A 24179-nucleotide genomic window follows, 5' to 3' on the forward strand; every position below is an offset into this window, starting at 1 on the left:
ACATTGTCCTCAATGTCCAAATGTAGATATGACACGCAAAGCCATACCGTGAAATGCAACAGAATCAATCAATCAATCAGGGTTTTCTTAAGTGCGCTACTCACCCATGAGGGTTTCAAGGCGCCGGTGGGGGGGGCGGAGGGTTCAGCTCTGGGTCAGCCAAAAAGCCAGGTCTTGAGGCTCTTCCTGAAGGTGTGCAGAGTAGGGGAGCATCTGATGGTGACTGGGAGCTCGTTCCAGGCTTTGGCTGCGACGTAGGAGAAGGCTCTTCATCTCTCTGGTTCTGCGGAAGCATGGGGTCTCCACCAGGGCGAGGTCGGCGTAGCGGAGGGTTCTTTTGGGTGCGTGGAAAGAGATTCTTTCGTTGAGGTATTTGAGTCCGATTTTGTCAAGGGATCTGTAGGCGTGGGTGAGTAGTTTGAAAGTTACTCTCTTCTCGACAGGGAGCCACTGGCAGTCTCGTAGGTGTTGGGTCATGTGCTCATGTCGTGGGGTGCCGAGCACGAGTCTGGCCGCGGTGTTCTGGATGGTCTGGAGTTTGTATAGCAGGGATGTGTTGATTCCCGCGTAGAGGGCGTTTCCGTAGTCCAGTCTGCTAGTAATGAGTGCATGTGTGACGGTCTTTCTGGCTTTGGGGGGGCGGGGATCCATTTGACGGTCTTGCGGAGTACGCTGAGGGAGTTGGGAACAGGTGAAGGTAACTGCGTTGATCTGGCGAGTCATGGTGAGGGAGGAGACTAGAATGATGCAGAGGTTGCGGGCATGGTCCGTCAGGGCGGATGGGTTTCCGAGAGCCACCAAAAGGTGTCCCAGGCGGAGGGGGAGGGTCCAAGGATGAGGACCTCTGTCTTCTCAGAGTTCAGTTTCAGGCAGCTGTTGCTCATCCAGGCTGCAACATCTTTCATTCCATCCTGGAAGCTGAGTCTGATGTCTTCGGGGTTCTTCGTGAGGGGAGGATGAGCTGGGTGTCGGCGGCGTAGGATACTATGCTAAGCTCATGCTGTTGGACGATGGCGGTGAGGGAGGTCATGTAGATGTTGAAGAGCGTGGGGCTGAGCGATGATTCTTGGGGTACTCAGCAGTTGATCTCTGTGGATTCGGAGAGGAGGGTGTGAGTCAGATCTTTTGGGTTCTGCCCGTGAGAAATGAGGGGATCCAGTCGAGGGATGATCCCTGTAGGCCAGCGTTGTGGAGTCTGGCTGCAAGAGTGCGGTGGGAGACGGTGCCGAAGGCTGCGGAGAGGTCTAGCCGGGTGAGGGCAACAATGTGTCCCAGGTTGAGCAGCACGTTGATGTTGGAATCCGGACTAGGAGGAGTCGAGGATGGCGTTCTCTTCAATGAAGGTGGTCAGTTGTGCGTTGACTAATTTCTCTGTGACTTTGGATGCGAAGGGAAGGAGTTGGGCCGGTAGTGTTTCAGGTTTGTCGGCTCAGTCGAAGGTTTCTTGAGGAGGGGCTTGACCTCAGCTCGCTTCCAGTCGTCGGAGAAGATGCCATTGATGATGCGGCATAGTTCAGGCGCAATGGCGACGGCTCTGTGGAAGATGTGAGGCAGGCAGGGGTCTGTGGGGGCTCCTGAGTGGATACTCTTCATGGTCCTGTCTTCGGTGGTGACCGGTGTCCAGCTGGTGATGGTGGGCTGGCTGTCATTGCTGGAGGGGAGGGTGGTTTCAGGGCTCTGTTAGCTAAAGTTGCCGTGGAGGGCCTTGATTTTCAGGTGGAAGAGGTCCGGGGATGGTATGATGTCTGTGGCTTCACTGGGGGGTTTGGTGAACTGCTCGATGATGTTGAAGAGTTCCTTTGAGTTGCTGGCGTTGGTGAGGATTAACTATTATGCATGTCATATCGTTAAGATTTCAATATAAAAGAAACTTCTGAAAAACATCTTCTTTGCTATCAAGAAAGCCTTAAAAAAATGTTTTCTGTGTCAGCATAAGTTGATAGATCAACTCACACGTCTAAATGGTCCAAGCTGCAAGATTTACAGAACGTTTACCTTTTTAGGTCTGGCTTGACAGCGCAGCTGTATGCAACAGGTAATGTCACCAATATAGATAGTGTGTGATTTGGCACCGCTTAAGTGAGTAGTAAATTCTCACCTCATGTTATTAACTATTTGGTGTATTATTTTGCCTTCTAATAAGTGCTTTCACCGGAATGGACTATTTTGCATTTGATAAGTACGTACACTCAATCATCACCCTATTTGTCATGTATTCTTTTTTTTAACTCCTTCCACATTCTATGCAGAAAGCAACCTGTTATACTACCTTTTCCCCAGCATTGGCAATTGGAATATAGCAGCTTTAGTGGGATGAGCAGCATATGAGCATGCAAGGCATGTAAACAGCATTTGTGGACCAATGTTCACATGCATTAGCACATAAAAGCCAGGCTTACTGGTTTTGTCAATGCTTGCTAAAATACATATCTGAGGCAGTTTGTATGGAAAAATGATCCAGCTCCAACACAAGTGATGGGGTAGAGGTAATGTCCCCAGAAGAGCTCTAGAGTAGGGTTTCCCTCTAAACAGACAGGACTCGACATCAAGGAGCCATTCAAAGCTAATTTGGACAATTGGTAGGATGCATCTATGGCTTAATGTTCTTCTGAAAGATGCCAATACTGTAAAGCCCCTCACAGGCTCAGGAGTAATACCGACTCGTCTGATTGGATATACTTTGCATTTCTGTGTTATTATGCTCACAAATGAACTAATTGAGCATACCTTTAAATGATAAAAGGATAAGTGTGCATGACGTAGGTGACCATCTTTACCCTTTGTTTATCTGTGCATGCTTCCTCCCTTGCCCCAGTGGATTAATTACAATAGCGAAATGATTCATTGGTTGCACAATCTGTCTATTGAACAAATTACATTTGTATTGTGCCTGTTGGACTACAGTAAAATCCGCACTTTACGAAAATAAAAAGATATTCTTTCCAAGAAGAGAGTAATGACCCCTGAAGAATCGTGTAAATGTCCAAGACCTTTCTGAATACACTAGGATGATGAAGCACCATGTGCTTGCTGCAGAGGGGGTGGTTGAGAATAAATGTTTGTGTTGCCAAGCTTGGAGACTCAAGTGAACGAATATATGCATAAATAGTATAAGATGCTATAGGACCGCCATAGAAAGACTTAAGAAGGAGGCAGCCAGGATGAAGTCAAGAAGAGAAGGAGCAATCAGCAGGTAGAGTGACTCCTTTGAACTCAAAGCTCCAAGAACTCGCTTGAATTAGAGATGATCAGGAGCAGAGTGACAATGGGCAGGCGGATGGAGTTGGGTCATGATAGAACCATTTTGTAAGTGACCATTCACTTTGTGATGTGAGCTAGTCAAACAGTACATACAAAATATAACTGTGTATAGATGATCTCAAAGCTTCCAGATAATGGGGACCCGGAATGGCAAAACAGTTCACTGGGGGATTACATTTTTTGTAAGGCAGTATCACACCGACATTTAAATAAAATAATGATAAAAGCAAGAGTGTGCCCGGAAAATATAATCATGAAATTAGGAACATACACTTGTAATAGGAGATGTGCATGAGAACAATAGTAAAAAAAATCATATTGTGAAACTATAATGTGGACAATGATTTCAGAACAATTTAGAGGAAGACCAATTGTAATGTAGTGTCCAACTGGTTACAGTCTTCCTAAACTTGTGAAGTAAGTCAAAACTGCTGTCTAGTGTTGAAAAAATAGAACTAAAACAGAAGAGTATAATCAAATTATTGATTTCAAGGACCGATCTCATTTTACGGGGGGGGGAGTAATCAGAAAATATTGTTTTTAAGAACTCGCAGGATGATGCTCAGTGCTACAGGCAACAAAAGTTTGGACCTCTGACATACAGAGAAACAATTCTGTTTTCAAGCATCACGTCAAGGGAGATTAAAAAATCTATATCCTTCAGTGCAACATCTCAAAAGTAGGAAAATGAAATCAAGAAATTAAATTTAAAAAAAGTAATAGAAACTGAAATCCATGGGTAATGTGATTACAAAACAGGCAATCGTGTATTTTAGATTGCCCCAAGTTGAATTTTTGTTAAGCTATTCCAGTGGGAGAATGGTGGTTCTCGATGCTACATGCAGGTGATTAGAGAAAGGCGACTGACTGCTTTCCAACACACCTGCAGGTGGTGACAGAGTGGTATGTGATGGCTCTAAGTGCCACCTTCAGGTGAATACAGTCAGGTGAGTGATAGCTGAGTGCCCACTGCGGGTTGTTATAAACAAGTTGTAGATTTTACTCCTACCTCTTTGCCCAAATCTTCTCGGATGACCTGCTGGATCTCGCGGAGGCTGGTTTGAGGGGCCTGGCTGTGGAGCACCTTCAGGGTGCCGGTGTACTCCTTAGGCAGCAAGTAGTCGAGGGCACCCAGGTGCTGTCCTACTTTGATGTATGTTCCCCTGTTGGCACAACACAGGTCTCGGAGGCGCTTAGCTGACCGGAGATGTACCTAGAATCATAGAAAGAATTATCTCAAACAGGACGCTACATGTCGCAACTTGATGTGGTCAAGGAGGAAGGAGCACATGTTTACAAAGGCAAACAATGAGTGAGCCAGCATCAAACCACTAGAAATGGGAGGCAAACCATATACCAAAACAAGCACTGGTAATGCCAATAGATCTGGCTTATGAATGCAGTCAAGCTAGGCCTAAAAATATATGTAGGTCAATGGCTGTCTTGCTCCCATCTGCAGAGCTGCCAGAGGAAAACACCATAAACTATCTTATTATCTAAGACACTTTAATAGCATTACAATGCCATGTGTGTGACCCTGAACGTTCACTTTCAGGCAGCTGGATACATAAATTAAATGATCACAACTGTGTGGAGAGGAAGCACACTACTTCTGCCCAATGAAAACATGAGGGTGGAGGCAAATCCCTTTTCTGGTGGTTCTCGCATAATTGTCTGGCGACAGCTGCACTATCAAGCCAGACCATGAAACCAAAGCACAGAACTGATACAAAGGGGAGCACACAAATATGGCTTCCAAGAATTAGTATAGGTGAATAAGAGGAGCCCAAATGAAGACATCGTGGAAGTCTAGGTAGAACACACGAGGTTGAGCCTTACAAAAAAACATAAACACACAACATATGATGGAAGGTCTACCCAAAGAAAACACAGCAAAAAAACCTGGATGCTCAGAATACAATAGGCTTTTACAAACTATGTATGTACCAGTTTCTCAACCAGATACTTAAATTAAACTATGCAATGTTGATCAAACCACCTTACTTCCTGTTGAAAGTGGTAGTCCCTGGGACTATCCCAACAGCAAAGGATATAGCCGACCAATGCTGATTAGGGAAAAAGTGGTCCCCTGCAACAAGCTTACTTGCCCAAGGCAGGGATAATATTAATGAATTACAATAAGAAATCTCAGGCATAGGGAGAGGGCACTTAAGACACACAAGGAAACAGTGTTATTGATAGAAAAATCCTTTTAGTCTTATAAATAGCAATGTCATTGTTTCTTTAAGAATAATTATTGGCAAGAAAAGTGTACACTATATTATTAACATACAATATAATCATCAGACATACTAATACTCATACATACACATGAATACATCCACCTCTCATCCCCCTCATTATCAGTGTGTTGCAAAAGTACATTATGATCGTACAATATATATATTTATATCACAAAATAAACTAAGTGTTTTAATTGAGTAATACAACACAAATCTGTACATATTTGTGGACAAAGAACATAATTCTGTATATCTATTGTTTTCTAACCAGTCGCCCAATGCTGCAGTGTTGGAAACCTACCCGCCGCAATCTAACAGTACAACATCAAATCCAACGGAATCATCAATTACATAAGTAGACAGACACCCTCTGAGGCAATATGCATCCAGCGACGAACAAAGCTAGGTTCCCCCTTCCATCTGTCGGTGGTTTACTAATATCCATCAAGTCCATGGTGTCTTCAAGGCGAACGTAGAGGGAGCCTCCTCCAAGCTCAAGAACCCACACACCCTCGATTGACGAACCTGCATCTGTTTCACTTTGTGATAAAACATAAAAATATACTCACTGAAAGTGGTAAAAGCAATGGCCCTCATATTTCAAGGAGAAATGTGTTTACTCTGTATGCCCAAAGAAATAATATGTGCTGTTCATACATTGTCATTAATAAAAAGAAGTATAAAAAAAGAACCAACACACAACGAAGACGAAGAGAACACAACTAATGCACACCTTGCAGCAACACATAGCACAGACACAAGAAAAAAGAGCTAACAATGCTTCTTGTACTAAAAGTGAAAATACAAAGTACAATAAAAAGTGCAGATATTGTGGCAGAAGACTGCCAGGTCCCGGCCACCATTTCGCTCCCTTCAGCGAGCCTCAAGCTTATATACAAATCAGGTGCCTAGAAGCAAATCGTTCTAAAATATATTTACAAGCACATGTATACTGTTGCAATTCAAATGGTCAGTTACTCATAGTTGTCATATAAAGTTACAACTTCCACTGTTAAAATACAGAACAAAAAGCCAACAATAGCATACAAAGATTGATATCACTCGTGCTAATAAGAAAAAACTCAAAAATGCAAACCTGCTTAGCGGAGACAAATATAATGACAAAAAAAAATCCAATCCATTAATTCGGTCGAATATGATGAACCAGTGCCAATCATGAGATTCCCTTATTTTAACTGGACAGATTCATATGACACAAGCAGCATATGCCTCATGTGTACGGCTGAACTGCAACACAAGAACAGACCGAGCACTGGCAACATCTGTAAGCCAATAAACTAGACCAGCAAACATGACTTAATTGAAGTGAACGAGATGGCAGTAAGAGAGAGGTAGGTGGTGATAGAAATATACACCGGTGGGAGCCTGCAGATGTTCTGAAGGCTTCCTGGATGTGGCTTGTTGAACAGGAATGAAGTGTCTAAATAGAGGTCTGGCCGACATAGCGGGCACTCGTGTGTGTAATGGATCAGATATTGTCCGTCTCGCTCGCACAAATTGAATCCGGGGGCACTGGCTCTTCCCCGGTGTACCCTCCCCTCTGGTAGGTACTTTCTGGGCTTCCGCACTCAACTTTCATTTCACTGCTGAATGGGCGCCTCTTCAGCAGCAGCTGCCATGCTCTGTGATAAGCAGTCATGAAGGGGGGCTGATTCCATCAAGCAGTGAGCCTAAATATGCCACCATTTTCACCATCTTATGTTAGGTGGATTCACTTCATACAGATACAGATCGCTGGTCGTGATTCCTGTTGCTTCTGGAGAGGGTAGACCGCAAAATGGAAACATTAGTACCTTGAAAGTGAGGGGAGCGGCGAGCTCATCTTGCTGCGTCCACCCCTAATGTAGGGGCAATGGCATTTTTGTGCTTGCCTTTGATCACAGTTCTTGCTAGCCCGGGGTACGTTTTTGGAAGCTTGTGCAGGAAGAATAGGGGTGCAGCCCAGTGGCGTAGCTAGGTCACCATGAGCCCTAACAGAAGCAAAGTAACTGGGCCCCCTCACGAGGGGGATACGCAAACAAATGATGGCTGGAAAGCTGAATAAATCATACATTCACCCCCAGTCAAAAGATCTGAGTTACATCCATTGTTCTTTTGCTCACCATGCCATCCCAGTTTGGACCCAGCTATATGCAAACCAGTGTTGACCCTGTGCCTCATAGGAACAGTCCAGCCCGAACTGCCAAACCAGGTCCTCCCTGGACTGGAAACAAGCATCCTGGGACAGGTTCCTGGGTATTTCCCCCTTATCAGCCAGGCTAGCTTAAATCCAGTGGCAAAGTGAGCAAGGGACCCACGTCTGGGCATACCCATCCCACTTACGAGGGTGATACGCAAACAAATGATGGATGGAATGCTGAATACATCATACATTCACCCCGGTCAAAAGATCTGAGTTACATCCATTGTTCTTTTGCTCACCATGCCATCCCAGTTTGGACCCAGCTATATGCAAATCAGTCTTGACCCTGTGTCTCATAGGAACAGTCCAGCCCGAACTGCCAAACCAGGTCCTCCCTGGACTGGAAACAAGCATCCTGGGACAGGTTCCTGGGTATTTCCCCTTTATCAGCCAGGCTAGCTTAAATCCAGTGGCAAAGTGAGCAAGGGACCCACGTCTGGGCATACCCATCCCACTTACGAGGGTGATACGCAAACAAATGATGGATGGAATGCTGAATACATCATACATTCACCCCGGTCAAAAGATCTGGGTTAAATCCATCGTTCTTCTGCTCACTACGCCACCCCAGTTTCACAAGGGTGGCATCTTAGTCTGTCAGCTCCCTCTGATAGTTCTCAGCCTCCTTTGACAGAGTCTGCATCTGCTATGTCAAAATTGACTACCGTTCTTATTCTTACTATTATATTTCCACTCCCTGCACTTCTGCATATCAAGGTCATAAACCTAAAAAGTGTTGCCAATAGGCATGGCACTTAAATTGTGCTTGCACACAAATTATTAACATGCAGGAGACCCCATACTCGCACTGCTGGCCTCAAAGAAGGCACAATTTTCAACCTGTAAACTACTTACCCTGGACTCACAAAAGACAATGTTAATCATGCATTCACTTAGGAATATTCCTCACAATGCAGACACAGAATATGATGGCAAGCCTGCAATTACACAAGGACACTGCTCAGACACAGGTACACTGCTCACTAGGGAGGAGCAGAGTTTGGACGGAGGATTGGATAGGAGGTACAGGTTGATTATCTGGTGCATTGCTCCACTAGTGCATTTCAAAGCTCTTGAAGTAATCTACACTGAAACCTGAATGTCCACTGAGGTTTTCTAATCTCCCATCAGCCGCACTTGGAGCAGCAATGCAGGCTATACGAGTCATATCTTTCTGGACTACTGTGGCAAAGAGTCTTTGCATCAAATAAAAGTCCCACTTGCCTTCTAAAAAACTAGATGGTGCTTTTCTTTGTAGTGCAAGCATATGCTAAAGTAAACAGTGAATGAAATAAAGAAAAACAAAAGAAAACAATATGGCAACTATTAGACCTGACAGACCTTTGGGTGATCTTTCCCCCAAATATTTTGTCTACTCACCTCTTGTTGATGAAATTCACTTTTTTTGGTTTTAGGGCCATAGCCCTGATTAGCAGTGGTAGAGGGGACAAAGTGATTGCGCTCACCCCTTAAACATGGTTGAATTGCCCTACACCTGATTGACACATTTAATTTACTTTTAGGTCCCTAGTAAAGTGACACAAAATGTACTCAGGGCCTGTAATATAATATTACTAGTGGGCCTGCAGCACTGATTGTGCCACCCACTTAAGTAGCCCTTTAAAACAGGTCTTAGGCCTGTCAATTCAGCCTCGCAAACAAAACATTTTGCCAGACCTTAACCTCCCTTTTTAATATAAATAAGTGACCCCTTAGGTAGACCATATACGGCCCATAAGGCAGGGTTCAGTGTATTTAAAAAGTTGGATATATACTTTCATGTTTCACATGTCCTGGTAGAGGAAACACTCTCAAATTTGTTTTTAACTACTTTGAGGCCTCTGCCAAAGGATAACATTAGGAGAGGCCTCGACATTGAGTTACCGTATTAAATTTAAAAAGTGATTGCTTTTGATTGGGAGCAGGTAGGAATGGACCGCACTGTAAATGAAATGTACAAAGAAGCACGGTCGCTAAAGTGAATACTGACTGCCCTGTAAATGAAATCATTAAAGAAGCGTGGACGCTAAAGGGAAAGCGAACTGCTCTGCAAATTAAATACATTAATAGACAACATAAAACTGTGTGGTGAGCTGCGAAGTCGTGGGTGGAATAGGGGAAGATCATTAAAGAAAATAGTGCTCACCAATTAGATAAAGCAGACTGTGTAACAACAAAAGTAAAAAGTCCAGTCCATATGAGAGGTTACAAATGCAGACAAGGCGGTACCAAGGAGGAATTAGTAAGCCTATTCACAAATGAAATGCAACAATTTCCAAAGGACAGTAACAGGAGCCAATTAAAAAGGCTGTCCGGATATGGGTAGAGCTTTTTTTCCATACCTCAATACAGCATGTCTCAGAGCAGCGCATGCGCTGCCCAGGCTCGACCTAAAAAGACCCAACTCCACAGACTTGGTATATTTCTATGAATATTTGTGAATGAGGGGAGGTGGCTTAATGAGCAATGAGGGGTGATCCACTGGCCATTTTGGGATGTTTCCTTCTTGTTTGGCATGCTGTGCATCAAATATGCTTTGGGTTCAGTCTATAAGGTTTCAGCAATGCCCAGAAATCAGAGTTAACTCCTTTTCATTGAGTGAATGATGAAAGATCATTCCAAATAGCTGAACTAGCGCTGATTCAGTGAATGAGGCGCCAAGGGGTAGAGGTAGGAGAACAAGGTGGGTGTTTGAAGAACATGCTTCAAAGGAGGTTAAGTGGGAGAGCAGAGTTGAGTTGATTAGTTGGAAGAACTCTAACTTGAGGAGCCCTTCTACCAGCATCTTGAGGGCAGCCTAGTTTGAATTTCCCAGAGTGGAAAGACTGGTCTACCTAAATGCGGTTGAGGAAAAATATGTTGCCGATTGAGGACCCACGGCACTAAACAAATATGGAAGCAGCAAGACACAATGAGCGGAAACACACTGAATGACTGTGAAGGGTATTAATGCATCAGCACAATAAAATATATATATTTTTTTAATACTGGTGGACAGGCAGAAATGAAGGATTCAACTCCGACTGATCATCAGCAGAAAGTCAAGACCTTCCAAAGGACCCTTCGAGTGAGAGCTAGCTGAGGAGTCTCACAAAGACCACTGACTGACATATGTTCACCCACAATAATACATTGTTTATTAATGTGATCGTTCACATTACATCACAACAAGCTTACTGTGCACATTCCAAAATCAGGGTTACAGAAAGCCAGTCAGTTAGCCACCCTTTGACGATTGACTCACTTATTTCACATTGTTTCTCACTGGCTTTTCCGCTCTTTGATTGGGTTTCTCCCTCTTTTTCACACCCTTTCTCTCTTTCACATTTCATCTCGCACTCCCTTTTCGAGTTTGACCCTCTCTCTCTCTCTCTCTCTCTCTCTCTCTCTCTCTCTCTTTGCATCCCTTTCATGCATGCTCTTTTTTGTTCTCTCGTCCTCATTTGCTGATTCCCATAGCTCAGTTTCCTCCTCTCCCACGGGCCTGTGTTTTTGCCCCTCCTCTCCCCCGCCTTGTCATCCTCTCTGTTATTCACACTCACTCCACTCTTCCTTGTAAAACAGCAAAGGCATGATTCAGTGCCCTCCCTGGGGACAGCCGGCTCTCCATCAATGTAATGCAGAGAGAACAAGCCCCTGTCTGGGTGTATTGTTGTGGTGATTTCCTACCTGTCAGTGATCAGCCAGGGTCTCACCCCCCCTCCCCCTCTGCAGTCTTCAGGATGGAAAGGCTCCTGCTAATGTACCTGTTATTGCATGTCGTTACCAGCGACCTTCTGGTAATCAGTTTCAATCTACCAAATATTAATTAAAGACACTTCAATTAGCCAACTACAGAGTTGGTAACTAGCTAATAAAAGCGTCCCAGTGGTGATTAGGTATTGATTGGGCTAAAGGCTGGAGAGGACCCACGATGCCGGCGCAAACGGCTGACTGACCATAGTATTGAATGAGACATATGGATGACTCCAGTGTGACTGAGTGTTTGTGGTATTTCTGTAGCTGACACAACTGATATTAGTCCAGTTCTAAAATCACAGCAAGAACATATATCAGCTTTGCTAAGAAATCCTAGGACTCTGCTTCCACAGCCTCCTCAGGTAGGGCATAGCAAACTACATAAACAGGGCCCTCAAAGTATCCGCAATATCCCCCACCCCCGGCAACACACCCCCACACACTTAAAATGGCCATACAGGGAGGATGGTGTGGCAGGACTAAGGACTAGAGGGATCTATACACAAACCGACTACACACTGTTGGTTTGATTCAGAGTTTTAACATTAAATTGCCATAATCTCCTACCCGTTTTTCGCTCTTCCAGAGCGGTCTTCAAATTACTTGGGCTGAATTAACTTCTATATCGCGGGTCGATTGGGTTTTTCCAGATTTTAGGGTAAAGCGACTCATATCATGTTACTTAACAGCAAACTTTCCTTAATAAAATACTGGCTTCACCTTTCCTGGAAGGGCATTCTCTTCCTTCATTGATGCTCCTTTGGTTCCCCCACACACCGAGTCGGATTGAGACAAAAAAAATTCCGGGCACCAAAATAGAAGTGGTCGCCTTGAGCGAACCAGAGAGCTAAAAATGTGGGCCACATTTGCAAATGAGACCAGTTTTGAACTTGTAAAGATACGTTGTATATTTTGCAACATATGGGAGACTGCATGCATTCATACTTTCTGCAGGCAATGTATGTAGTAATATCAGGGAAATAAACACTAAAAACTGGCCCACATGTCTATAAAACAGGCCCACACTCTGCTGAAACACTGGCGCATACACTGATCTATCTAAGACTAGCAAATCGGGCGCTGCCTGATTGCCCTATAGGCTAGTCCTACCCTGCCTATACATCTACATGCCCTGCAATATTAGCAGTTAACGCTGCCCTTCTTTGACCAGGGATGAGACCAAGAGGATGCTCTATAACACACTTAGAACATACTTTGTGGATCTCACAGACTTGTTCTATATACCTGCTGGGAGGAGTATACAACCCTTGATTAATGTCCAGAACGTATAAACTCAATGTTCCCCCTGCATTCCTATTACCCAAAGTTAAGCCCCTCAAATGCATAAGATACGTCCTCTGGGGATTCAAATGTTCCTAGGAATATCTCCAAAAATAAATCTAAATCGTAGTAACTCTCAGCTTTAACATTTACTTTGAAAGAACTAAGCAGTGGAATATTCGACTGTGGGCTCTACAACTTAATATAAAAAAATAAAAACAAATAATTCGGATACGAGCAATGCAGAACGGAAAACATTTGGGCAGCTCTACAAATGCATCCATCCTACCGTACCCTTCAACAAATAGACATTCAGGTCTGGTTTCAGACGAACTCTATTTTTCTAAAATGCACAATTGTTCAGCAGATGCTACATCTACAAAAACATACTTGGGTCCCCTCAGTAGAACTGGTACAAATTCAGAAACAATTTTGGCTTAACTAGCAGTACTTTGGAAGTATTCTTAACCCTGGAGATCCTCTTTCCCCCAAGCCTCCGTCAGCAAGTCCAACTTGGTATTCCTATGCATTGGCACCATCCTCGGGCCTGGTCATACAATTCAAATTTATGCCATTTTGTGGTTCCAGGATTCTGTTAAAACTTTTTTTATCCTATCATCGATTGTCGGATATTTCTATCTGTCTGCGTGGATTTGAACCACTAAAGTATACAAAAAAAGTGATGGATGGACTTCTGAGTTAATCTAAGCCACTGCTAATCACTCTGGCTGTATCCCAGTTCATAGTTATTTCGCACGCCATGCACTTCAGTTTGGACCTAGCCATTTGCAAATTTTAACCCTGACCCAATGGAAGCAGTCCAATCCGAACTGCCAAGCCAGGCCCTCTCCAACCATAAAACAAGCAACTCAGGACCGGTTTTGCCCTTGTTAGGGCTAATCAGGCGGTGTAGCTTGGTTCCTGTGGCACACTGTACTCAGGGCCACATCAGGGCATACCTCAGCGCCTGATTAACATTTTTTGCGGTGTTATTCCTCAGGCGCTCTAGGGAGTACCTTATAGTGTACTACGCTGAATTAAGAGTGTACACACTGATTGTTTTGTTCTCAGTAGGGGCTTTTCAGTTCATTTGTATATTATATTTACATGTTTTTTATATATGTTGTATATATTGTATATATGTAGTGTATCATATATATGAGTGTGATCCAAATATCTTTACCATGAATGTGTATATTGTGTATATATGAAGTCTATATATGTTTATGTTTGTGTTGATTATATTGTGCTTTGCCCCGTCACTTGACACGTATAGAAGTTGGAATAGTGGAAATTAATTAGCTGTTAAAAAAGAATTGGGAGAATCAGGATCATGAATTGTACTCTAAATGAAAATAAATGTTTGATTGAACCCTCTATACCGTTTTTCTTTGAATGTACATCGCTGATGTTCTTTTGATCAGGTATATAAGGGTGATTTGGGCAGAACACCCTACTATGTATGTACCTGTCCCAATTACGGCATCACACTGAAGTACATAGAACAGGGATGGATGGAATGCTGAATTACTCTCAGCCTTGGGAATCACTCGAGCTATGTCCCTGCCCATCGTTATTTTGCACACCATACCTCCTCAGTTTGGGCCTAGCAATATCCAAATCAGTCTTGACCCTGCTCCAATAGAAGTTACTCAGCCTGAACAGGCAGGCCAGGTCCTCCCTGAACCATAACGCAACCAACCCATGAATCAATCAATCACAAATAAGTTCATTGGTGACCGAGAATCACTGACATAATATCGACGAGGAAAATATAGAATGGACATATTATCGACGCCAAAATATCAAAGTACAAAATATCGTCTTCTCATCTACAAACAGGTAAGTACAAAAATATCGAAGACAAAATATCGTTGGTTAAAATATAGTTTGTAAAAATATTGATTTTATAAAGTATGTTAAAAGTAACATTAACTTAATAAAATAATCAATATAAGTAAAACATACTTAAGCTCAGTACCTGGCTACATGCAAATTAGTCTGTCCCTGGCCCAGTGCATCATGGGAACAGGGCAGACCAGACAAGCCGGGCCGGCGACGGCTGAAATGCCAGAAACCGGTCCCCGGTAGCTTGTCTCCTTTCTGGTGAAGAATTGGCTTGGTAGTTTAGTCTGCCCTGTTCCCATGATGCACTGGGCCAGGGACAGACTGATTTGCATATAGCTAGGTTCTGAGCTGGGATGGTGCAGTGAGATAAATAATGGTGATGGATAAAGCCCTGATCTTTGGACTGGGTAAGAGTGGTCTGCTCAATTCAGACACTCTGTTCATCACCACCCCCATTTCTGAATCGCATGGACAGAAGCAGCAATGGAAGAGGTGTGGTGCAGCAGCCAGGGTGCCTGATTTCAGACCACAGGGTTTACATTTCGATCCCCGGCTCAGGCAGCAGGTTAGCCCAGCACCATGTGTCTCTGGGCAATAGCTTGCTTAATCTTCCCGACGGCCCCCAATGCCTGGACACCTCTTCGGAAATGCTGGCATTTCATTTCATTTCAGTAAAATACCAGTCAGCACAGGTTTTTAGCTTAGGTGTTTGTAGGCCATGCCCCTTCAAGTGACCACCCCCGCCATTTTTTCTACCCACTTAAGAGCCCTGATTACCACATTGTTTGCCGGTCCCACTGCTTGAATAATGACACCGGATGTTGAAATAATATATATCGTTTAATGTGGACTAATTGGTCGACGGATGACACAAACTACTTCTCAAGTGATTCTGCCTGGGTAATCTTTAGCTGAAAACATGTTTCCTTTTCCTCGCAGTCAGGAATGGTATACATAATTCGTTTCATCTTGCACTGTTTTCCTTTTGTCTAAAACAGTTATTTGTCAGATGTAAGTGATTCTATTTCAGACCGATATTTACATTTGAATTAAATGAACATTAGTTATTTTTAGGGATTCGTGCAGCCCTGAATCCAGTCAGCAGCAACATTGAGAGTGCAGATGCTTTTAACTGAAGCTAAACTGAAAAATAAATGCCTCGGCCTGGGCGTTAAAACATATCTGACAAAAGCTCGGTGATAGACACAGCTGCATGTTTAAAACCAAATGAGTTAGTGTACCTGCAATGTTTTATGTTTATTCAACACGTGTGAGAAGTGGGAAATGTAGATTATGCAAATACAGCTAAATGTATGCATTAGAACTACTGTAGCGTGACTTGGTAAACTGAATGAAGTAAGTTTACTTAAGTTCGCTCTGCCTAGAAAGGAGCACATTTCGAACGAAATTTGAATAACGTGTGATTCACCCAAGATAGTAAACGATTGTATAGATATCTAATCTACCAGGAGGTAAACCAATGTAGTAAAAGTATACAACTTTTATTGACTGGTTAGGATAACCTGAAACAGGTTAGGCCACAGTCTGGGTGAAACATTAGGCCAAAACTCCAATACCCACTTAAAAAGGGATTTTGCAAGCGAAACGAAGACCCCAGGGGTTCAAGAAACTCGTCTGCCTCGCCATATTCCCAGATCAGGGGCCTTATAGTGATGTTTCAGCATTTGGTGTTGGTATGCCGACTGCCACCAAATGTTCAAACCAGGGCAGGTTCTAGGATTTTCGAGGCCCTGGGCACAAAGGGAATGTGGGAGGCCCCTCTAATTTACATAAATGACACATTCAGGGCTCAGGAAGCTGCTTTGTGCAGACTCCTCCTGGGCTGCAGCTCCTACTCTCAGCCACCTACAGGCACCTCTTTTACTGCTCCTATCGAACTGAAGGTGTAAGAATTGTTTGTGGGCTGAAAGGTAAAATCATGGAGAGGGCTAAAGTGCTGGACAAAGGGTGTACCACAGTATCTCTGAATAGGCAGCTAGGCAGGAGGCCTAGTTGCAAATGGGAGAAGAAAAAGTTTCTCCCTCCACTAGCCACCCCCATCCATCCTTAAGGGGGCCCCCCCCAGGGGCCCAATTGCAAGGAGACACCTTTCTTTCAGTTGGATCGGCAAGGGTACAAGAGGGCCTTGTGTGTGTTGCACTGGTGCAGGGCCCCATGCTGGAGAGCAGAATGCGAGGCCCTGGGCAGCTGCCCACACTTCTCATGCCTAGTGTCGTCCCCGGCTCAAAAATTCGCCACATTTCGTAATTAAAGGCTTTTGTTTGGCACCCATTTTTTCTCAGATCCGTTTAACAGGGAAGTGGCTATTCTACAGACTGCTTTGCTACCACAATCCGCAAAATAAAACAAAAAAAATGCTCAGATCTGAATGTAAATAAAAGTGGATTATGTTTGACTAAGTTTCATTTTTTTCATGCTGCATATAGTTGGCACTGGATCCTCTCTCTTGTGAAGATTTTTTAACCAAACCTTTATACATTTTGTTTTGTGAACCCATGCTTAGAACTAGTCGGCGGTTCACGGATTATATGACTGCACGACTTTAATTCACATGAAGAATAAAACAGCAAACCAATAACCCATGAGTGCAGAAGAGGACAATACAATCATTCCAACGACAAGAGGTAGATGTATATGGGCAAAATAAACCAGCTCGGGTAAAATTTTCCACCCTTCAACTAGACACAAACAAAGGAGGGTTATCATTACCTCATTTTCCAAGGTATTACCAGGCATCTTTGGCTAGTCAGTCAATACAACTAGCAGCAACACCATCGAAATATAATTTTCTTTAAATAGTATGCTGAAAGAAAGTGCAATCAATCTATCCGTTTTTGTTCGGACATAAAAATGACCTAAGAAAACGAGGTATAAGATTATAAAGACAATAGTATCGCGCACCCAGCTATTTTTCAAAGTATATAATGTACAGGAATTCCATGCACTCGCCTCCCTCCAAGACTGTGATTTGGGGTCTACAGTTTCCATTTGGGGTCGTGGAGCGACTTAGGCTTCTGCAAGCTTGGTGACTTTTACAATTTTTCTAATTTGATAACTTGGGAATCGCTACTGCAGCATTTTGGTAGCCATAGTCAAGTATTAGGATTACGTTTTATTCAAATTACCAGTTTTCTCAAGAATACCTACATGCTGATTGATGACACAGCAGGAATCATAATAAGGGTTTTTTTAACGATAAGCAACTGGGTGGAATAGGAAACTGGTATGATGTGTTATGTCAGATTATTCACAGTAAATTTGTGGAGGAGATGCTCCCAGAATTTTTTGCAAGAAACAGGCTTTAGGTTTAATATTAAAGAATGGTAACTATTGTGTGAAATTGGGCATAAAACCCTAAAAGCGGCCATTTTTAAGAGAATGGCCTTCCTATCCAGAAGGCTGGCATATTATACGCCTCATAGACTTTATAAAATACTAGCAGCCTGTCCCGACGTTGTCCGGGTATACACACGCCCACAACGGAGTCCTGTGAACGCTTGTTTTGCAGGATTTCCGCGCCCCCTTTTTGCCGAATGCCCGTTGAATGCCGCTCAGATTGCTGTATGGGCACGCCCACAATGGAGCCCTGTTAACGCTTGTTTTACCTGATTTCCGCCCCCAGCACAACGCACACGGCCACAAGGAAGTACTAACACTTAGCGAATGGTGCGCCGATCGCTGTATGGCCACACACCTAGCACAATGCACACGCCCCCAGAAGAACGCCCCGAGCAGAATGCCCACAAGGGACTACTTTGCCCCCAAGGTTCTTTTACCCTTCGAATGTATTAGGAGCCCCCAAAGGGCTCCTAATGGGCAAGTGCAAAAAAGTTCAAACGCAAGAGCGCATGAGCGGGCACGGGTAAAAAATTCACCCTCCGTCCCCACTCATGCGCACATCATCATGTCAGTCAACATGACGCCACCCCGCCCACCCCCTTCAGACTCCGAAGGGGGTGGGTGATGTGATGTCATGCTGACTGACATGATTGGAATGTCAGTTCTCTCCTCTTTACTTCGGACTTAAGTCAACTGAACTGATTCAGTTTACTTAACACCGAGGCCAGGAGCTGTGGGCAGCTGCGGGCGGGGGGGCTACGCCCCCACGCCCCAATGGACGCACCGCGCCTGCGTACACCCCTGGATTTCAGGGGTATGGTGCGTATGTCCCCGTGAGTACACCCCATGATAATAGGTGTACGGACCACAGGGATACGGTTCGTACACCCAAGCTCGTAGGTGTACAGTGCGTACACCCAATTCATACACCCCTTGATATTAGGGGTACGGTGCGTATGTGATAGTGTTGCCCTCCGTACGAATTGCTTATTCGTGATGTTTACCATACGATTCGCGTACTCATTCCCTGGTCCGGATCGTACTTGGCGGGTCGTACGGCATTTTTACGATTCGTACGGTTCACTGTGTGGGTCGATGTCGTATGGATTTACCCTTCATTTTCGTACGGTTCACAATGATTCGGACGTATTTTCTTGCAACGGATCGTACTATGCGATTCGGATGGATTCGTACGGAAACAGATGCGAATACGAATCGTCGTACGGATTAGTTTCCCGAATCGGAATTGACCCCTTAGTATGTCTGCTTTTTACAGCAACATGATCACGTCTCAGTGATGAAGGGTCTGAAGTCAAAAGGCTAAGGGGAGCCATCATTGGTATGGACAGAATCTGATGCAATTAGCCTAGCATTATTGTTACCAATTACGAACATGTTGCGCCATATGAGGGAGACAGTCTTCTTGGAAAGATTAAGAATGTTATTCTACATAACCTGGGAACAGTGCCATTCCCCACCTAATCTATTATATCCTCTCTAACCATTAAACCATAATGAAGACATTTCATTGACCAATGGATCAGCCGCCACTAAATCGCCATAGGTAAGTAGAATAAGAACACCGATTTAAAGTAATAAAATTTTTGATTTAAGTTAACTTAGTTCAAATTAAGTTAAAAACGTTAATAATTCCCCCCCCCAAATGTACATTAGTAATTAGATTCCCAAAATGAATATTGTTATTATTACTACTAAGGGTCAATAATGTAAATAATGTAAATAAATAAAATATAACAAGGGCACATACTCCCCAAAAACATTACTTAATATTACATTAATATTAACAGCATTTGTTGTATTAGTGATATTATAATTGATTATTAATATGATGCATTTACATTTTGACTTGTTACACATAAAGAGGCCTATTTCAATCTACTGTTTCAGTTCCGACTGCCTAATTACAATGTAGGCAGTCGAAAGTGAAACTCGCCGGTCATTCTGGCTGGATTCAGACTGGTTTAAGGAGCCCGTCGACTAGTCGAAATCCGCATGTAATCCCTATTGGAGGGCATTTCTGCCGTTGGGATTATGAAGCCGGTTTTCCACAGGCTTTCCATGCCGGACTTTCCGACATGGAAAGTCTGTCGGAAAAGTGACTTTGGGGAGCCCCTAGCAGGGACCCTTCTCCCTGTGGCCTCCCATTGGGGGCTGAAGGGGCACCTATGGTGCCCCCCTGTTAATCCCTGTACCACGTGGCAGCACCTTGAGGAGCCTGCCACACAGTGCAGGGATTAACAGAATCTCCCATTTCACTATGGGCGCTTGCGCTACGGCAGCTTAAGGCCATAGCACAAACTCCCATAGAGAAATGGGAGTATGTCACCGCACCACAAGCGCTTGCATTGTAATTGCTGTGTCGGGACCGCCGACTGGTGGTCGGTCGGTCCCGAGAACGCTACGGTGTCACCATGTAATGAGGCCCACAGTGTTTAACTTTATTACAATTAAAGTAAAATCACAAAAAAAACCTTGAGAGGAGGTAATTGAAATTAATTTTAGATTATATATTTAACTGTAAGGACCAGTGTTACGGGTAGATTCAAAATAAGATATGAAGTACAATACTTAAATAGTTTAAAAGCAGAGTTAGAATTGGATTAAGCATTACAAGAAATAAGCTAACATTACATTAATTAAAACATGCATTGATTAATTTGAGGGGTAATTATAAGGCTTCGACAAGGAAAACTGTCAGGAAGCAGGTTTAGAGGTACGGCTTCCAATCTGTGTAGCCCATGCAGGCGGAGACAGTTCACCAGGGTTGCACCCAATGGGTGCCTTTCAGTGAAGGAACGGTAGCGGTCATCACGGAGTGCTGGACCTGTCGGGATTGAAGCAGTGAAAGCACAGAGGATGCAAAGTGCAGTCCTGTGCTTGCAGTGAACTACGATTCCCTGCCAGTGATAAATTATTGTGCGTTTCCAGAGAGACGACAGCCATTTTGGATTATTAGTTTTAACTTTCCTCATGGTTCAAATAATCTCTGTAAGGTAATCATGCTACAATGTTGCTGCAGCCACGACCTACCAGCCTGGATCCCAGACTTCCCTCGCAGAGACCCACAACTTTTTAAAGCATTGCTAATGTGCAGACCACTGGGTCATACAGAAGTAGCCTGAAGTCGTGCTGTTGACGAAAATGAACTTTGAACTATTCTCTTGAACATGTATCTAAACATTTAACACTGAGTCTATAGCTATTAAGGTACCCTGCGAAAAAACAGAGAGGGTAAGTGGATCATTGCATACATATTCACAACTGTCAAGTATAATGTATTAAAGGTTAAGTAAGAAATATACAACTGCCAGGATGAGGAAATAATAGGATTAACACAGTATTATTATCTTGTCAATTTTGCATAACCGAAGAAGAAACTATACGATCTTTCACAAGAGAGTGTGATGTGAAAACACTGGAGGCAGCTATCCAGAGAATAGTGAAAAACACTGGTGCACATGTATATTTGAGATACTTTTTGTTTGTAGGTTTAGTTTTCAGGACATTTCTGTTCCATATGGAAGTACGGAGAGTTGATTAGACCCGGATACAGGTTAGGTCCATGAATTTACAAATGAAGTTCTGTTTGGATCGTTGAACAAGACATTCAAGATATCTCTCGGCGTGTGGTATTTCACTACGCGTTGCACATCTCAATGACCAACCAAGTGATGAGTGAGAACTGGTGGAGTGCTTTGTCTGTGTTTTTCTCTTATCCAGTTGCCATTGCCCTACCTTCTTTCTACCACTTTATAAATATAGACTTTAATTTCTTTTAAAGGTGCTCTCACTAAAAATACTGTCTCTTGTGCTCTACACAAGTGAAAATCAAATTCCTAATTTCTTAGCCAAATCAGAAAAAGTGGAATTCCACCTCTGGAAAGGATTTCTGACCTTAAAAAAACAACGCTGATCAAGGCTATTTAATATGAAATAAGTTTCCTCTGAATAAGATATAGACACCGGGTAGAACACCGAAGAGAAGCAAACTGGGAAGAGCTGTGTAATGATGTTAATTTAAAGTTTTCCTTATCAAACATATGCCTCTGTTGCTAGATTTTCTCAGATTTACAAAGAATGATCATAAAGAAACTGTCTAATAGAGCAGTAATGAAATCCTGGCTAATGTTTCTAGTAAAAAGCATTGGCAAGAAGTGTGACACACATCAGACACAGAGAATATAGTTGCTTATTTGCCCATTTAGGATGAATTGAGATATTCATAAAAGCAGAACTTGATGCAGAGTTATTAAATGTTATATGGTTTTTTTATTGGTGGGCTTCCAATTGGAGATTATATAGGGTTGAAATGCAAAAATATTAAACATGTCTTCTCTAATAGTAGATCTTTCATAGATTCACATGGTTGGATTATTCGACATTGTCATGCCTGGAACTCTTGGTAAACAATGTTAACATAGCAGTGTACATTAAGACTCAATAGCATTGGGAGACACTGATACAAGTCAGTCAAAGAGGCTTTATTTCGATATACGAAATATCTTAAAAAGCATACAGCATAAAAACATTGTTAAAAACACATTATTAAAAAAGAACCATCCCGCACATATAAAGAGTTAAGAAACCCACAGTATGCATCAATAGCACAATCCTAACTGCAGTACGGTGGGGTAATAAATTAACTAAGACGGTCTGAGTATACAGACCTTAATTAAACAATTTGGCGAAGCCAGTTTGACCTTATGCGCCAAGCCCAGCCTAAAAACTTGGCTATGGCACATACATATATCGAACGAGTGTCCGTCTGTAGAATTCTTAGGGCAACACAGCACTGCCTGGTGCCCAAAACCAGGCACACGGGTTTAATCCAGCGTCCACGAGGTGTCTTGTAGGCAGGGCATTCGAAGAGCAGATGAGAAATGGATTCAGGCCTAGTGGGACAAAAGGGACAAGAGGAAACAGTTTGGTATGGTGGTTTCCACCGGGAAGTGAACTCCCTTACCGGGAGCATGCCAGTTCTAAATTTGAAAAAGAGGGCTCTGTCCCAAGGGGTTGTGATAATATCCAAGTAGATCTCGCGCAGTGGGACATCTTTAATCAACAAAAAAGACCTGGATGATCTGCACAAGTTGGTGTTGGTGTTCCTTTTGGCCGTAATCCAAGACCAATAAAGTTTTTTGAGTTCTAGCTTGGGAGGGGCAGTCCGCTGGTGCCAAACCTCTCCCAGCCCGAAGTTCAATAATAGAGCTTTAATGTCTCTAAGCCATTTCACTTTCGCCCAACTTGGGGAATCCAGGATTTCTCGCAAGCCCTCCGCATAGCTACTAAGTTCCTTCACCCTCCAAATGCGAGCCCATAGGAGGAGGGGGCGGAGCCCCGCGTGATCTTCTATAGAGCGACAACCCATGTCCAATTGGAGGGGAATGATAGGAGTGGAAGCTTGGAGGCACATGAGGTTTCTGAGGAAAGTGTTTTCAGAGATGGTCAGCTGACTCATATTCAATGCACCCCAGAGCTCCGCCCCATAAAGCGCAGCGCCGACGCCTCTGGCATTGTAAATCTCGAGCACCGTCGCTATTGGCTTCATTGTCGAGGCTCTCTGCTCCTTCAGCAAAGCCCCTGTTACCCTTTTGTGGCTCAGGAGCATTTTATTCAGATGACTGTCCCAGCTCATTGTGTCCACAAGTCGAATACCCAAGTAATCAAACTCCCTCGTTCTCTCTAAGGGGACAGTGCCCAGCAAGGGAGGTGGACCAGGTTTTTTTGGGGGTTCAAGATGAGGTATTTAGTTTTATCTGTGTTGATCTTGAGACCCCTGGATGCACAGAATTGCTCGAAGCTAGTTAACAGACGATGGAGACCCACAGGAGATTTCGAGAGTAACACTGATACAAGTGCGGAGTGTGAGCAGGGGGATGCATTGGACTCACAAGTTTCACCAAATAGTGAACACTTGTCAAATCTGACTGGACCTGACAGTAGTCCCTTTGAACAGGTGTTGCATCAGACTTGGATCTGAAAATTCTACCCCCCACCTCCCCGTTGGCCACACACATGCACATTGTGTAGTAGTAACGTGTACGACAGAGGAAGGGTTTTTGTTCTTTCTTCTTTCCCTCACGAAGTTGAGTACATATTGGGCTCCCCTGTCTAGTCTCTGCACCCACCACACATACCTAAGCGAAACTGTCTGTGTCAACTGTAACTATGCTGCAATGTTAGTTCTCTGTATTTTTTTGGTGATGGAAAACTGAATAATCAAA

General features: G+C 43.5%; 1 protein-coding gene across 1 annotated transcript in view; it reads right to left on the minus strand.

The window, feature by feature from the left end:
- LOC147672896 (aarF domain-containing protein kinase 1-like) overlaps positions 1-24179 on the minus strand; it is a gene marked incomplete at its 3' end in the record, with an annotated part of 519161 nt that overhangs the window by 267471 nt on the left and 227511 nt on the right. The window contains exon 4 of the mRNA XM_086947942.1: positions 4271-4474. Coding sequence (XP_086804068.1) covers positions 4271-4474 — 204 coding nt within the window. The remainder of the gene's footprint in view (positions 1-4270; positions 4475-24179) is intronic.

This window comes from Lissotriton vulgaris, unplaced genomic scaffold (assembly GCF_964263255.1).
Source record: "Lissotriton vulgaris unplaced genomic scaffold, aLisVul1.2 SCAFFOLD_1222, whole genome shotgun sequence".
Classification (NCBI taxonomy): domain Eukaryota; kingdom Metazoa; phylum Chordata; class Amphibia; order Caudata; family Salamandridae; genus Lissotriton; species Lissotriton vulgaris.